Genomic DNA, 18,169 nt, shown 5'->3' on the forward strand with positions numbered 1-18,169 from the left:
GGCAGGGTTCTATAGTATGAAACATTATAGATGTGGTTGAAAAATATTTCCATGAACTTTTTGAAAATCCTCCTTCTAAAAGGTAGAGACTAATCCCCTCCAGTTGAGTGTGAGTTGAAGCTGGTGACCTGCTTCTAATGAACTGTGTGACAGAAATCGTGACTTCTGTGGATGTGAGACTTCTGAGATTAGGCATGAAAGATAGTGTGGGCTTCTTGCATTTACCCCAGGTCTCTCAGCTGGGGAAAGCCAACAGAGCAAGCAGACAGACTGTGTGGACATCAAATAACTCTACAGCGAGGTCCATGTGTCAGGAAACGACGGCCACCTGCTGACAGCCCTGGGTGTGAGTCATCTTCTAATAACTCAGCTAAACTGCTCTCAAATTCCTTTCCCAAGACTCTGCATGATACAGTAACTATCTGTTGTTGTAAACTATAAAGTTTTGGGATACTTTGTTGCACAGCAATAGGTAAATGATTCTGATGCAGGTGCTCTGCATACCACATTTTGTCAAATTATTGGACTCAGCCAATGAAAGGAATCCTAAACCATACCTGAAACAAATATGCTGTGGCTCTAACAATAGGCTGTTGGATGGATGATTCCTTCTTTATATGTAAGAAAATTATACTTAAGAAAAGGTCCCCAGATTAGTCTTAGAGTAAAATTTCCAAGTGCCCAAAAAGGGAGCAAAGAAGGGAGGGAAGGAAGAGAGGGAAGGAGGAAGGGCTAAGTGAAAGCAGTGCAGGAGAGAAAGAAGAGTGCAGGCAGCCCCCACGGCACCACAGTCAGCGGACTCCTACCAGGGGCAGACTCTGTTTCGTCTGGTGTCCCCTCTTCAACTGTGGACTCTTCTACTTTCACCAAAGGTGTTCTGCCCTTTAGTGAGGGCTCACTGGTAACTTTCTGAGGTTCCTTGTCAGGGTCTTTTCTCTCAGATTCCACTCTGACTTCTCTCTTGACAGGGCGGATGTTGCCGGGGGAGGGGGGCCGGAGCTGAGCAGGGGCAGCTTTGACTGGTCCAGGAGGTGTGGAGGGTGCTGGTCTGGGGGTGCCAGGCAGATGGGGAAAGGACTTGGATGGGAGCCTGGGCAACAGACAAAGAGAAGAGGGAACATGAGAACAGGCTCGCCAGAACCCCCCTTTCTCCACATCTCTGCCATGTAATAGACTTGGAACACCAACACCAAGAGAAATGAAGGTATTTAGCTGTGTGAACATGTCTCTTACATCTTACGTGGCAAACACAGAAGTCTTTGCTTTAGAGGCTCATTCCAGGTTTCCTTTTTCTTTCCTCTGAGGAAAAATGTTACTCCCTAAGAGAAGGCTAAACCATGTGGGGAGAACAGTTTCTTCTCAGAGGACAGACACTACTAATTATCCAATATGGAACAACACTGCCAGGCTCTTATATTTCACTTACCAAAGTCGGGAGGAAGCTGGTGATCTGGCTTTGGGATGAGATGGAGACAGAGACCTTTGGCTGCCGCATGTGAGGTGGAAGGGCACATTTTCTCTCTCCTTCTCTCTTTTATAGCCCTAAGTTCAGAGAAACACAATAATTAGACTTTTCCACAAGCAGGACAATCGCATTCATAGTATTCAACAGTGGAGCTGTAATCCACTGAATGACTTGGGAAATTTCCAGCCTTTGCCATATATATCCATTCCACCCCAACAAAAGGCCTTTATTAGGTTAAAACGGAACCTTATAATTGAAGCAACACAATCTGACACTAATAAGGTTCTGGAAGTGTGATCTGGATGTGTATTTGTAAAAAACAAAGCAAAAACACACTTTTAGAAAGCACCTATGCTTTCTATCTAAAACTGCCTGGACCAGAATCTCTCATAGTCTGCTATAGCCCACACAAATGTCAAAATAAAGGTCACTTCCAGCTTATCCTCCCTACCTTTGTCTCTTTTAATTCTTTAGCATTTTTCTTTTTTTCAACCTGGAACACACTACAGCTTAGTCTTTTTTTTTTTTTAATTTACATGTCTGCTATATCAGACGTTAATTTTTTCTTTATACTAATGGTATATAAACAAGTCCTTCCTTACCTAGTGTCCTCTTGCCCTTGAAGGAAAAGTCAGACCCAAGGTGAGGTATTTTAGCTGTTTTTGGCCTTCTTCATTAGGGATGAAACGAGAATCTGACAGTGGGCTGAAATATCAGCCCTCCTCTGACTGAACCCTAGGAATTAGAGAAATGACACCTTTCCCAGGTTGAAATGGGCAAAAGGAAACCCAGGAGTGTTCTGATAAAGTCAACCAAGACAAAAAACAAACAAGGAACATGGCAAGAGAGACTCATTCCAAGTATCTGAAACATGGCTGACAGTGCTCTGCGAGGGCAACGAATGCTTGCTGGAGACACCTGTGTAGATGTCTAGCAGTCCTTCACTCGGTGGGATCCTTGCAGGAACTCAGGACTGAGGTTGTTAGGGGAGAGACAGAACATCATCTAGCTTCAGGGCCAACAAGCTGGTGTGTACCTTCTTTTCTCTCCTTCCTGCCTGGCCTAAGCATCACCTACCTTCTCCATCACCTGCCCTCTGACTTTGTTCCCTTCAGCATTTCTTCTAACTGCTTCTCTTTTCCTTAGTAACATCCTAAATGATGGGATAGACTATAGGTGGGGGAAAACACCTCACTGTCAAATAATACTCAACATTTTCCCAGAATTTCTAAATAAAACAAATGAAGGATGGGGTAGGAAAGAGCTTCACAGGGCATGTGCCCTCTCTATATCACTTGCAGCTGCATGACCACCTTCTGTCCCCATCTCTGGTACCAGAAGGCAGGAGGCAGAGTCTCAGAGAACACTTGCAGTCCTTGGGTAGCTGAAGCAGGAGCCACCATATGGAACGCTCTTTGCAAGAGTACAGGGTGGCAATTATGCTTCCCTTCCCAAGGGAGGTTGGAGTTAAGTAGCTTGAATTGCTTTTCTTTTTCTCAAAACATTTTAATGTAGCTAAAGTCACAAATGTCTTTCAAGTGTCTTTCTGTTGGTCTTAGACTCAATCACTTATTTGAGTTCCATACATGTGAAGGTGCTCCTAATTCTTATCCTGATCCGAGTTAATAGCCAGTGGTTTGTATAATAATATTTCCTGTTAACACTCCACAAGACTAAGGTGGAAACACACACAGCAAGCTGACCATGTCAATGGTCTGGAAAACTTACCAGCAGGACAAAGACTTTAATTTTAGAGTTAGAGTTAGGTTTAGAATACAAATAACCTACAAGAGAGACAATATAAACAGATATCCCAAGGTAGCACTGTACAAAAGAACTTGGATGATAGAAGTATTCTGCATCTACACTGAATAAAATGGTAGCCACTAGCCACATTTGGCTATTTGAATTTGGACCTAAATTAAAATTTAATGTTAAGTTCAGTCTCACAAATGTATTTCAAGTGCTTAAGAGCAGTCAGCTGAATTTAGATAAACCAAACAAAATTAAAAAGAAAATTAAGAAAACAATACCATTTACAATAGCATCAAAAAAAGAATATGTAGGAATAAACTTAACCTAGGACATGGAAGATGTCTATGGTAAAAACTAGAAGTCACTACTGAAAGAAATGAAAGAAGATGCAACATAAGTGGGAACACCTCTTATGTTCATAGGCTGGAAGACTTGTTATTGCTAATATATCACTACTATAAGCAATCTATAGAATCAATACACTCTATCAAAAGGCCACATCTTTTTTTTTTTTTTTTGGCAGAAATAGAAAATTCCATCCTAAACTCATATAGAATCTCAAGGGACCCTGAATAGACAAAACAGTCTTGAAAAAAGAACAAAGTTGGAAGTCACATTTTCTGGTTTTAGAACATACTACAAAGCAAAGGTAATCAAAACAATATGGTATTGGCATAAAAACAGACTTAAAGACCAATGGAACAGAACAGACCACCAAAAATAAACCCTTGAGTATATGGTCAAAGGAGCCTTGACAAAGGTGCCAAGACCACTTAATGGAGAAAAGATAGTCTAATCAACAAATGGTGCTGGGAAAACTAGATATCCATATGCAAAAGAATGTAGTTGGACCCTTACCTTACACCACATACCTTATACCACATACAAAAATGAACTCAAAATGCTTACAAAACCTAAATGCTAAGACTTCAAACTAAAAAAATTCCCAGAAAAAAAAATGGGGAGAGTCCTAATATTGGATTTGGTAATAATTTCTTGGATATGACACCAAAAGCACATGTAACAACAACAACAAAAAAATAGAAAAATGGGACTACAAACTTAAAAACTGCATCAAAGGATACAATCAAGAGAGTAAGAAGGCAACCTAAAGAATGAGAGAAAATGTTTGCAAATCATATATCTGATAAGGAATATCCATAATATATAAAAACTCCAATAAAATGTAAAATAAGATTAAAAAACTAAAAAGATTAAAAATATGGGGAAGGGACTTGATTGGATTTGTCTCCAAAGATGATATACAGATGGCCAACAAACACATAGAAAGATGCTCAACATCACTAACGATTGGAGAAATGCAAGTCGAAACCATAATGAGATCATCTCACACTCCTTAGGCTACTATTTAGAAAACAAAACAAATATTGCTGATGATGTGAAAAAGTGGAAGATCTTGTACCTTGTTGGTTAGAATGTATATAAATGGTATCGTCACTATGAAAAACAGTATAGCAGTTACTTAAAAAATTAAAAATAGAATTACCATAAGATCCAACAATCAGGTCCATATTCAAAAGAACTGAAGACAGGATCTCAAAGAGATATGTGCATACCCATGTTCACAGCCATGCTATTCACAATATCTAAAAGGGAAGAAGCAACTCAAATGTCCATCAACAGATGAACAGATTAACAAGATGTGGTGTGTCAATACATGTGTGTATATGCATTCTTAAAAAGAATGGAAATCTTGTCACATGCTACAATACGGAAGGACAGACTTAATATGCTAAGTGCGAGTAGTCAGTCACAAAAGACAAATGCAGTATGGTTTCATTCATGTGAGGTATCTAGTGTGATCAAATTCATAGGAACAGAAAGTAAAATGGTGCTTGCCAGGAGCTGAGGGATAAGGAAATGGAAAGTTATTGCTTAGTGGGTACAGTTGCAGTTTTGCAAGATTTAAAAAGTTCTGGAGACTGGTTGCATAACAATGCAAATATACTTAACACTTTTGAACTGTGCACTTAAAAATGGCTGAGAAGGTAAATTTTGTTTTTTTGTCACAATTGAAAAATGTTTAAAAGATAAATTTCAAATTTGATCTGTCAGTCTCAGTTACATTTTCAAGTGCTTGGTTTCAATTCTGCAGTGCAGCTCTGGAATATAAATTATGTGAGTCGTTTTCTGACAGTAAGTATTTGCCTAAATATTTAATTGTAAAGAAATGAAAAGGTAGCCAATAGATCAAACACAGAAAGAAAGAGGCACGGAAAAGATAAAACAAAACTGGTGAGAAAATACAGGTAGTGGATTAAGTGATGACAAATCCCTCTTATTTAATCTGTTGGAGGATTGGCTCTCACGCTTTCCTCCTGGTGTGTTAATTTTCCTTTTAATCTCTAAAAAGATATTTTTCCTTTGGTAAACACTTTTCCCTACCCAATAAGTATCCAGTGTTCAGGGCCAAAGCTGTCCTAATTGACTATTACTATTTGGCCACAGCTAGGCTTTCTGAAGCATCAAGGTGCTAATGATGGTAAACTTCCCAGACTTCAAAGGTAGTTTTACTTCTGGCTTCAAGGGCTGGAGGTCTGACTCAATCGTGAATTAAACGTTGATTCCTGAAAGCTTGAGGGGCTTGAAAGAAAACTGCCTATAGGCAAAGCCATCAAACTCTCACAACTCTTGAATTATCCTCAAAGGTCTAAGCAAAATCCTTTTAAGTGTCCATCAGCTTTATACATTGAACTGCTCTGGGAAGTTAAGATTGAAAAAAGCATTGTTCCAGCCTTTCATGGGTCACGCTATTACCATGAGAGAGGGGCAATGAGATCTCCTGGTTGACTGGGGGGTCCTTTAACACTAAAATACAAATGTCTACATCTTTCAACAGATGCCAAATAATACACGGCTTAAAGAAGAAGAAATATTCCTGGAGACATACAAGTGACTTCATTGCATTTACAGCATGGTGAATACTGAGGTTAGTTCAGCCACCCTGCCAGTAACAACAAGTACAAATTATATTCTTCACTTGCAAAATGTGATTCTGTAACAGAGCCCAACAGCCTTTCAAGAATTACTTAGCAGGTAATTAGTGTTTTCAAAATACTTTGTCACTATATTTTAAGATCTGGGCCTTGACACGCATTAGCTAAACAGACAAAAAGTATTTATCTTGCTTTTTGGTGAACCACATTTAGACTGCAGCCAGCTTCTGGATATGGTTGGAATAAAATGCAAAGGCAGCAGTCCAGGCCCACTTCCCCTTCAAAGCTTTTCTTACTTTCACACATAAAGTATGCCAGTATTGCACTGATTTGTTTCGAAGCACTCAGATGGCAGTCCAGCCACTCAGACATGCTTGAACAAAGAATGGTTTTCCTCTTCAAATTTAGATTTTCTGTGGGAGTAGAATCCCCAAGTGGGGAGGAAGTGTAGGGGCAGGACCACTCAGCCTGGCAGACTCAAGACTGGTGGGTGGACGTGATGATGGATGTCGGCATGGCCCGCTCTGACATCTGCATTGCACCTCAGGGCGGTGTCCACTCTGCACAACAACAGCAGACTTGTGCTCACCAGACTCACCAGGCTTGCGTCCCAAGAGCTACTCACCGCTGTGCCGTGAACAGTCCTCCTCCGCGCGGAGCCCTCGGGTGGTGTTACAAAGAATTTTGGTCGCTCCAGTGGATTTCTAGAGTGTGCAGCTCTGTAGGGCGTGATGTTGATGGGGCTGCAAGATGCTGAACGAGGACAAATGGGGATAACTAGGGTGCAGGTGATTGTTTTACACACAAGAGTGCCAGAGGAGCAGTTGAAGGAAAGCCAAAAGCGGGATCAGGACAAGGAGCAAAGCAGAGATAGAGAGAAAAGTAGGGAGAAGTGTTATTACCTAAAGGCCTCCAGAACCATCACGCTCAATTCTCCTCATGGTCCTATTTACAGTGTGTCCAAAAGGAGGGCACGTCCAAGTGAAAAATCAGGAATATATAAACTATTTGGCTATTTAAATACTTTAATTAAAGATACAGACGTCAGCCATACAGAAAGCAATGGTCTTATATTCCTATAAACAGATGGTTCTGGTAAAATGCTATATTAGTGACAGATAATTTTAAGATAAGGATTGTTTATAATCAGATTTGTCCTAATTAGCTTTCAGATGGAACAAAAGGTGGAAAGACAGCAAGTGAGCAAGCAGGCAAGCAAGATATATTGCAGCTATTTTGGGAGTAAAATTCAACAGCCAGTGGGGAAAAAAGCAACTGAATTTTTAAAATGTTAAATGACCAAGTCTCATCAGGTGTTAAGACTTGCTACAAGAATAACTAATAATTTCTAGAAAAAAATTCTGTAAATGTTTTATCTATTTAAAAGCAAATCAAATGCATGCTTTTGGGTTTTCCCAAAAGCCAAGGCATTGGATGGTTCACAAGAAGCAGAGGAACGTATAGGGAAATGGGATGTCATCATTTAAAACGGTGAAGAGAACATGAATATGTTAGAATTGCCGAAAATAAAGTTGAATTGTGAACAGCTGTTACAGTTTTACTTAAGATGAGATTTTTGTTTTGTGAAAACCACATAGTTTCTGACCTTACTTTCAAAGGAACATTGTCATTAATCAAGTGGTTGATTCTGAGTAACAATGGGGTTAAAGAAATTCACAGAACACAGGATAGGTATCAGATATTTGGGTACTAATGATCCAAGGTTTGCTTTCATATTTCATCCAGAAATCTCGTTTTCTAGGAAAATAAGACAAACATGACTACTGAAGGGAATACTATGTATCTGGACCATGTTATGACTTTACCCAACCCTCGCCATTGTAGCCACTCTTTAAAGAAACTATTACATCAACTGAATATAATAGTATTAAGTTAATAAATTCAAAACTCAAAAGTTCATAAGACAAATTCAAAGTAATCTTAATTTCAGAATTATGGTTAAAAATATGTTATTTTGGTTTATGCTATAGACAGAAAGTCCATCAGATTGCATTTTCACCCTTGTGTTCTTTTTCAGTAAATGCCTTGCAGTATCTTGTGGTTATCACTGAATGGTCAAGGCAGTGGATTGACTGGAAATGGCACTCTTTTCCCATCATCTGAAAACAGAACTCTTATTTCTTGGATAAGCTGAAACACTTTGCATTCCCTCAGTTCTCGTCAAAAGATATATGTCTTACTTGCAAACTGACATAAAGCTCTGCTTCAGACCTAAATGGTAAAGGAAGTTTCCTTTATGTTGTAAAGGAGACCCTCTCACCATTTGGCTTACTGTGATCACAGGCAAAACGATTTGAAAACTTAACCTTTTAAAAAAAAAGAAAAAGAAAACTTAACCTTTTCTTAAGTGCCACAACAAAACACTTATCCTTCCCAGACAAGGAAAGAGTTCATTAATGCAAACCCCTTCCAATCCAATCCAATGCCTTTAAAGATGAACATCCTAGCACAAGGCACTTCTGTGGGATTTATGAGCAAGAGAGGCACACACAGCCCAGGGCACAGCCAGAGCTCATTGACTGCGCAACGATCAAGAAACCCTAGATGACAGCCTTTCTCTGAGCCCATGGGCCTGACACTGAAAAAGGAATGAAGCCCAGAAATATGATTTCTTTTTCCTCTAGTGGGAAGTAATAATTTCATGGGGTATCTATGGAACATTTCCTGAGACCAGCATGGCTGTAAACCGATCTCATCATGTCGTTGGTTCATTCTTTATTATAGTGCTGAGTGAATATGAAGGAAAGGAAGAAACCTACCTGATGTAGTCTATACAAAAATCCTCAAATTTAATTGTTCAAGAAATATTGTCTGGTTAATTCTAAGGAGACTACATCTCATGGAATTCATTGCTGTTCTTAACAGCAACTACTGGAAAACCTGAAACCTTTAACTCAATAGTTCTAATGATCTTGCCTTTCTGAAGGAAAAGGAAGAGCAATATTTGTTTTTTTCTCTGTAGAGTGCCCTCCATATCCCAAAGTAGTCTTATTAAACATAAAATTTCTTTTATGGAAATGTCTTTGAGCAAGCCTTCCACAATATCTGTATTTCTTTCTACTTTTGGTAGTAAGTATGCATTAATTGAACTCATTTGGATTTTCTATTTGAAATAATGGCTGCAGAGAAAAGATAATGCAGTTCATGTGGTTGATGTGCAACAGAGAGAATAACTACATGGTAGAATAATAACATTTATTAAGTGCTTACTATGTGCAGGTACTATTCTAAGCTTCTTTTTGCTTATGTTAATTCATTCAATCCTGAGCTCCAATAATCACATATATCTTAAATGTATTTTTAAAAAGTGGGCAAGGAAAAATCAACCCAAAGCAGTGGTCACAAATGAAACATATGAGACTGATTTCCAATTTTCAACTGCTCTTATTACTTGTTCTGGGAATTTACAATCACTGGACACCCTAGGGGTAAGGGAGGCTGTTTTGATCTGCTATTATAACCCTGGCTCTAGATGTAGGTCATCCTCTTGCCAATGGCAATTGGAGACAAGGTGAACTGAAGGAAAGACATTAAAAATAGGAAGACAAGAAAAAAACTCAAGGAGAGGAGTTGGAAAAATAAAAGTGATGGGAAAGTGTTTTTGACAAGATAAATGTGAGACATTAACATAAATAATTTTAAACAGAAAATTTTAAACACCACCGTTTGGGTTCATTAAATATAAGCTGTATCAATGCAATAATAGGTAACAATGATCTAAGGAAAGTATTAATAAAACAAACAAGTAAAGGCTATGTATGGCATTGCTTCACATTAAAATAAGTGACAAAAATGTATCAGTTTGTGAAAAGGAGGATGTCAAAGTTGCAAACAAGAGCCAGTTAGCAGATTAAAAAGCCCCTTGATTGAGCATAAGGACAGAAGGTGGAAAGATGGGCAAGTCAAATGGGTGGAAAATGCGGAAATGGTGCTGGAAGAGACTAGAGGAAGAGTGAAAGAATTGACAAGGTTAGTGATGACAGAAATAGCAAAGGGAGACAGTTCTGTTTTGTTTTGTTTTTTAGCTGTGAGGCAGTCCTTCACTATGAAACAACACACAGTGGAGGTTCAGGAGCACAAGAGACAAACTATATGGATCCTATGAAACACGACTGGAAAGCAGTTTCAAAGGTTCTTCAATTAGCTGGACACAAAGAAAAGCTGTCATGACTTGTATGTATGTACAACAAAATGGGCATAAAAATAAATTATCCTGTACTTTTTTGTCCAGAAAAATCTCAGATGCAATGTGACAGCTGACAGAAGAGTTGCTTTACAGAAAACACAGATCGCTGTGGTCCAGCTAGTTGAATGCACGACGGTACACAGAGCATCACAAGGGTGCCAAGGACAGAAGTACATGGAGGACCTAGTCCACCTCAGTGGCTCTGGTGCAAGTCACTCGTTGGCAGTCTCTTGCTTTCTACAGGAAGGTGGTAGGAATGCCTGTACTTGCTTTCTTGACTGCCTCCCAGGGGTACTGTGAGAAGTCAGGTTGATACTCGCTCACTGGGCACTATAGATGAAAGACATCATAAAACTACCAAGAGTTATTATTTAAAAAAAAAAAAGAGGGCTAGTGAACATGAAGAGGCTTGCAAAGGCAAAGCCTTTTTAAAGGGAGCTTTATGAGGAGGCAATGCAGTTTCCTATATACCAAAGATGAGGGCTGGTCACATGGATATTTGGGAAAACCTAAGTCAACTCACTGAGACACTGCCAAAAGCCTAATACGTTTCTTCCCAGCTAGGTGTAGACTATACGAACTTCTCATTAAACTAATTGGCTCATTCAGGCACGTTTTACATTTTAAAAAAGTAGAGGAGTTATAACTAATTATAATAACTAGTACTTGGCACATTTTACATATTTTCAAAGTAATGTAACAACTAAGAACACTGTAATTAGCCTTCTCCACAACTCTTAAGAGTTTTGAAAGGGTACTATTCCTCGATTACATTTAAAAGCCTAGCCCAGGGAAGATAAGTGGCTAACCCACGGCCACATTTATGAAACACTATTCTTAAATAGGCTTGTGCTTTGATATTATCCCCAAGTCCACAAAGTAGCATTCAATCTTAAATTATTTCTACCTTTGATCATCTCCTCAGATGCGAAGGCAGAAAGGAAGGGAAGGGATAGGATTTTCTAGTAACAGTTATGAACTGACAGAAGCCTCTGGAGCCACCTGATCACAGGGAGGAACAGCCTTTGTCCGCCTGGCATCTGGTGTCCAGATAAGATGCTAAGATGGAAGCGCAGAGGAACAATGCCAGGGGCATGAAACCAACACCAGCACACACATTTCCAATGCCATCCCACCAAGAGGAGGAGAAGCACACAATGGGAAGAACTGCGATGTGATTAGATGAAAATGGGGCGGCTCAGAGAGGGCTTCTAAAGGAGGACTTTACCTCACTAAGAAAGTTGCACCTTGACAGTTTTACCTGAATCTCCAGACAAGGCCGCTGTGCTTTTACTTCTGGCCAGGAACGCATGTGTGGGCGTCAGCAGTCTGTTAACCACGCTGCTCTCCCACGGGCTGAGCTGCAGGCGGCGAGCTAAACGTCACCACATAAGCGAGATGTTAGAAGCGTTCTTTCCAGGGGCGAGGCGGGTGCAGGGCATAATCCCTTTCACTTCCCAGGCCTCGGAGAGAAACCTCGACGAGAGAGGCTTGTCTGGGGAGGAAGGTGGTGCAGAGTTGGGGCAGGAGAGACTCTGCTCAGAGGAGCGGCTATTCCATAAGGTTGGCTCTCTTCAAGGTGTTAAGTCTGTGGCAGGCTCTATATTAGGTTTATGGACATGGCTTTTGCTAACCACCTGCCTATGGAGTCAACAGGTAACAAAACAGAAGAACCATTTCAAGCGGGTTTGGCATGTTTCTCTGAGTCCATCGAACCTAGCTGCCCTCACCGGGATGGGCAGCGGGCCTAAGGCATACACCTCAGCCAAAGGGTGTCCTAAGTATCCTGCATGTCAAGTTCGGCACAGGCTTGGGCAGCTTAATGTGAGACTGGAAATATGTAAATAAAGATAGAAAGGGTCTCCATTAGATTTTGCTACATCTCCATGAACTGCTACGTGGGTAACTGGGAGGGGCGGAATTAGATATAATAAAATGAAAGAGGACTCATGTAAAGTTCTGTATTAGAACTTTTGTTTTCCCCATTCAGCAAGCAGGTTCTTGCCTGGTTTGGCAAGAACATAAAACTTTTGATGGAGGATAAGGATAAAGCTGAACATAAAATTAAGATCAGATCAGATCAGTCGCTCAGTCGTGTCTGACTCTTTGCAACCCCATGAATCGCAGCACGCCAGCCTCCCTGTCCATCACTAACTCCCGGAGTTCACTCAGACTCATGTCCATCGAGTCAGTATGCCATCCAACCATCTCATCCTCTGTCATCCCCTTCTCCTCCCGCCCCCAATCCCTCCCAGCATCAGAGTCTTTTCCAATGAGTCAACTCTTCGCATGAGGTGGCCAAATTAAGATAGAAAAACCAAAATCCAACATAACCATAATGGTGGAAATTACTAGTGGGTTTGTGAAGAATCCAGAAAATAAATTTAAAATGATACAATGCAGTAGAGGCCCAAATTGTACTGGGGCTTCGCAAGACCACTGTTGGGAAATGAATGCTAATTACAAGTAAATTACTTTGCTTATGCTATTACCTTCCAGTAATGGTCTATGAAAATACAGGAGCTACTTTCCAAAGATATCAGGAAAGAAGCTTGCAAAATCCTACAAATATCACTAAAATAAAGTGATCATATAGACTTGACCCTTGAACAACACAGCCTGAACTACACAAGTTCACTGACATGTGGATTTTTCCCACTAAGTATACTGTTGGCCCTTGGTGTTCATGGATGCAGAACCTGCAGATGCAGAGGGCTCACTATGGGGCTCAAGCCCTTGAGGGTCTGGGTGTCTGCAGCAGTTCCTGGAACTAACCTCCCGTGGATACCAAGAGAGGTCTGTATATTTTAGAACATACTCCCAAATCATTTGTAAAAATCTTTAAAACTGTCTAAACCTGACAAGGCTACTCTGTTCTACACCACAAACAGCAGGTGCAAGTCCTCTGGCCTCTGGAGCAACTATTCTTATAATAATTTTTTATATATGTTATATTTTAAAGAAATGACTTCTAACTTGCAGAAAATTAATTTTAGTTAATAGAAGCCATCCAGTGTTAAAGGTTGTTATAAAAAATATCTGCTATTTCAAAGGGAGGTACCAAGTACCTTAATTACCTGACTTTATTTTAAAAGAGTAGCCATTTTGATCAGGCACTGGAGAATTTAAGAATTAGTGAATAGTTTATTAGATTTTCTGGGTTTTGGGGGGAGAGTCTTCATGGTTAAATTAAACCTTATCTATTGATATGAAGACATAAATAAACATCTGTTATAAAAACTATTATAATACAGTTGGTAGAATGCACAATAGGATAAGTGCCATTATAAGCTACAGTATGTGTGTGTGTGTGTGTGTGTGTATCAACAGAACATAATCTAAAAATGTAATCTAAAATTAGAATACATTCAGAGAATTAAATCAGTGGGGAAAGTAATTAGAATTAAAATCCTCAACAGAATTGTAATTTCAGTAGATGATAAAGAAGAGGTGAATCCTTCCTTTTCTTAGATAAACTCTGTAGAATAAATGACTCAAAACTGCAGAGATGGTCTATCATTGAAAAGATATGTCTGCTTTTTTCTCCTTGATTAAGAAGCTCTATTGCTCTATTTCTGTTTCATCTTTAAGGCATCAACCAAAGAATCTGCTTCAAATGAAGATCATTAAACACCCTCTTTGACTTGGGTTTAAAGCAAATCCAAAGAGATTTAATAACTTTGAAACTCTAAATGAAAGATGTTGGTAGGAGAAATATGTTTCCAGTTCTACCATATTCTTAACTATGCCCTGAGCAAGAGAGAAATAGATCTCTTCCACCATAAGATAAATTTTTAGTAAAGGTTAGTACAGGAGAGTTACTTTTTAAATTTTTTTCTACCCAGAAGGGCCTGATCTTGAGATAAGCAGCTGAAGGAAAAGGTATTAATTTTCATGAACAACTATAGTATTGATCCTCCTTAAGCAGTTAAAATGAGATATTGACAATTTCCTTAATAGACAATCTGGTCCAAGGGGGCAACTAAACATTACAGATATTTGTGCTGCCCTGTTCCTCCACAAGCAGAAATCACTATTTAGTTCCTAATGATGGGTGCCAGGTAGAAATCAGGCACATATTGTTACATCCTGAAATGTTCTATGAAATCTTCCTTTTTTTTTTTTATATGATGGCATAGTTTGAACTAAAACAGTAACAACAACAAAAAACCCATTCTCAGGCCAAACAGAACATGCGGGCAGAATTCAGCTTTAGGCCCACCCCCATGTCCTCTAATCTAGACTATGGGGGAAAAAAATGTATGGACTAATTTCCAGCTAGGAGTAGCCAATTTCCTTATTTTTTTTCAAACGTTCTGTCTTCCTTGAGGGGGGAAAAATGGTGAAGAAGGAAGCTTAATAATAAACACTTTTCATGCAAAAATTCCCAGTGGCAATATTGTCTCTGTTGTAGCAATTACAGAAATCTTTGGTAATCAGGGGTTTCCTTTAACTAGGGTCATTTTATCAGTCTCTGTAACTCTATATCCAGGTGTGATAATCAAAATATTTAAAAACTGATGGGGCTAGTAGGTAACACTCTTTAACCCCTTTAGCTCTGGAGGGCCTGGGGAAGCACAGCTTGGGGAAGCACAGCTTGGGGAAGTGGATATTTACCAACTCGTACGGAAATATTCCAGCATTTTGAATAACTAGCAGAGCACTTCAGTTGAATGTCAACTTTGATAGTATCAGAGCTTCAATTTAACATCACCTTTAAGGCCTGTGCTGTAGGGCTGAGAAAGCTCAAACAATCTAGTAATGGTGTACACTCTCTAAGGACCAGACTGTAAAAGCCTCTAATAATTTGATAAGAATGCTTTCTACTTTGATAATAAAGCATAATTGAATTTAACAAATAGATAGCAGAAAAATTATACTAACTAAATTACTTAGATCTCTCAAATTAGCAAAGTTCAAATGCAGATTTTTATTCTCATTAAAAGACAGAGCCTTCTCACTGTGCTACTGAGTGTTCTGCCTAACTCAAGAAAAATTGCTTCCTGAACCACATGGGAGCCTCTGGATGAACCAGACTTTTCTTCCAGGCTGACCTCACCAGTTAAACCAGGACTGGGTCACAGTTCTTTTGATAAGAGGGCAGAGACGTGGAACCCGCACATTTAGTGCTGTCTTCCTCATCCTTTTAGTTCAGCTTGGCATCAGGTTTTACAGACCTGTACCATGATTCAGGGGGCAATTTCCTGGCTCCAGCTAGTCACTGCTTGCGGAACTTTCCCTGACCCTTGACCTCACCCAAAGGCAGAGCGGACAGAGTCAGGAGTAATCTAAGGAAGGCCATCCATGAAGGAGAGAACTGCAGAGGCAGCCCAGCAACAACATGCATTGGGAGCTGGCGATCTCTGCTCTAACCCCTCTTCTCTGTGATTAACCTGCCAGTTATGAAGTCAGGCCCTTCATCTCTCAGGGACTCTGCCATCCAGTCGAGCCATCCAAATTGTTCCCAGTTCTAAGATCCGATTACCTCAGACTATTCAATCAGATACCGTCACGTGTCAGATACTAGCTGACACAGTACTCTCATTCCATAGAAGTGTGGATAGAATACTGGTCGGTTTATCCCCGCTCCCAACATTGCCCCAATTTTAGCTACGGAATCAATAAGCAAGGTTTAACTGAAAATTACTGTGAAATCCCGATTATGGTTTGTTTTAGATCCGTGTTCACAAAAATATAAAATTCAAGTGCTAAGTGGCCAGTTCCAAAGAAAAGAGGAATAGACAACTGCTAAGAACAGTATCTATATTTTACACTAAGGGAATTGGCTTGAAAATAAAGGCTACTTATGAAAGGAGCTTCAATTCATAATACTTTTCCCTAACATATAAAAGGCCATCTAATACCAATGATTTAGGCAAACTAGGTTAAAGAAAAGATTTAGGTTAAAAGGCAAGAATTGGAAGTTGTTCAAACATTTACTGCTTTAAGAGATTAATTCTAACATCAACACATTATATTATACATTACAATGACACCGTAACTTTTATACAATACAAAATATACAAATACACATGCACACATATAGAACATGCACACATTACAATCTTTTTTAAAGACTATAAACACTTCAAAACCAATCAGTTTCTTAATAAAGCACTCAAAAAAACCACAATTTGTTACTTTCAAAGAGTGTTTTTATATTGCACAATAATTCTTTGGTTTGTCAAATTTAAAATTGTTTTAGTTATGTAAAACAAGTAGCTTATCTTAAAAGCTTGATTTTTCATTCTATAATATATATGTAGAATGAAACTTTAATTTTATAAGTAACTCAGCATTCATGTACTGTAAATCCATGGGATGAATAAAACTCAAAATTCAAATAAAATGTTAACTGGAGGACTATGAATATTGAAATTTTTAGGAGGCTTACATAATGATATTCTTAAAGTTGGGCCATATTCCTTTAAATGAATGGACACCAAAAAACCCAGTCACACACACAAGAAATGCAGTAAGAAAGGTTTGGTTAAAGGAAAAATAAGTTAGCAAAATGAAATCTGCCAACATGAATCATTTAAAAAGATTTTTTAGAATGTTAATGCCTGGAATTCCCCAAGTACAGATGAAAAGTCAAAGACAATCTGATTGAAATGAAATAAATGTTCATAACAGATTATTAGCATGTTGGTGGATAAGTGGGTGATTTCTGGAGCTGTAAACTCCTGTACTAAAAACTTGAGAGAAGCACCGCTTTTCATCACTGCTAAATGCAATCATTCAGCCAAGTTCTAAAATGAGAAATGTTCTTGTCGCAAGGAAAATGCTGCTCAGACGTTTATTGCTTTTTTACTCTGAAGTTTTTTTCTTCCTATTTAAGAAACGTAGGGAAAGCAACTTCAGATGCTTATTCTTAGCTGTAAACATCCAGAAAATAAAAGCATTAAGGAAATAACAGAACACTTTTTTTGTTTTCCTTTTGACTGTACCTCTATCTGGAGAATTTAGTAAAGTTGCAGATGAAGAGGAGAGCCGCTTGCTAATGACGGGATCAACATGTTTCGAAAGATTCATGGTGGAAACTGACCGCCTGTCTGGATCTAAAACAAATGGAGATAATGCTAATTGACAGCCAGCATGCAGGATTGCAATTTCCTAGTTCACTGATGGAAGGAAAAACTAGGATTGGATGCTTTCAGCTCTATGGCTAGATCTTTACTATAGCACAGTTTTCTAAGTGGACATTTTAAGGTAACTTAAAGGCTAGAAATAATACTCATTTTTCTTATAGGAAAATAAAAATATTAAAGAACTATTCAGTTCACCAGTTTGTCAGCCAGGGAAATTCAAGCATATGGTTACAATACAACAAACGGAGGAAGACCAAAGGAAAACCAGTGGCGGGTAACGAAAATGACGGAGGCAGCCCATGAAGCAAAAGCGGGTCTACAAGAGGGAACGCCTTCATCATTTCCCAAAGGAGAAACAATGCGGCAGTAATAGTGCTGGTGAGATAGAATGCAAACACCAGGGTCTGTGCATCTGCTGATACTTTTGCTTGTAGAGTCATTTTGCAAGGGCACTAAAGTGCACTATAGAAAAACAGTAATCAGAAACCAAAAAAAGCAACACTGCAGGTGCGGAAAGGATGGCCCCTAGAGCATTTCTTTTTCAAAAATCTACTAATGACCACCTCTGTGTGCCTAGATCACAGAGATGAGTGTGGTTTATAGACATTGCTGCTGGATAATTTTAGAGTAATTCTTCAAGTTAGAAGAGAAATAATAGCTGTATAAAAGGGAAGAATCAACTCTGATGGTTTGC

General features: G+C 39.1%; 1 protein-coding gene across 16 annotated transcripts in view; it reads right to left on the reverse strand.

Moving 5' to 3' along the window:
• MAP7 (microtubule associated protein 7) overlaps positions 1-18,169 on the reverse strand; it is a 176,818-nt gene that overhangs the window by 13,177 nt on the left and 145,472 nt on the right. For 7 of the 16 annotated variants that reach the window (XM_027551663.1, XM_027551668.1, XM_027551666.1 and 4 more), the window contains exons 6-10: positions 17,335-17,445; positions 11,646-11,759; positions 6,803-6,930; positions 1,427-1,542; positions 807-1,090 (exon numbers count right to left, since the gene is read on the reverse strand). In XM_027551663.1, the coding sequence (XP_027407464.1) occupies positions 807-1,090; positions 1,427-1,542; positions 6,803-6,930; positions 11,646-11,759; positions 17,335-17,445 (753 nt within the window). Of the gene's footprint in view, positions 1-806; positions 1,091-1,426; positions 1,543-6,802; positions 6,955-11,645; positions 11,760-17,334; positions 17,446-18,169 lie in introns of all 16 variants that reach the window. The other 9 variants (XM_027551656.1, XM_027551657.1, XM_027551654.1 and 6 more) reach the window with 3 other exon arrangements.

This window comes from Bos indicus x Bos taurus, chromosome 9 (genome assembly GCF_003369695.1).
Source record: "Bos indicus x Bos taurus breed Angus x Brahman F1 hybrid chromosome 9, Bos_hybrid_MaternalHap_v2.0, whole genome shotgun sequence".
NCBI lineage: Eukaryota > Metazoa > Chordata > Mammalia > Artiodactyla > Bovidae > Bos > Bos indicus x Bos taurus.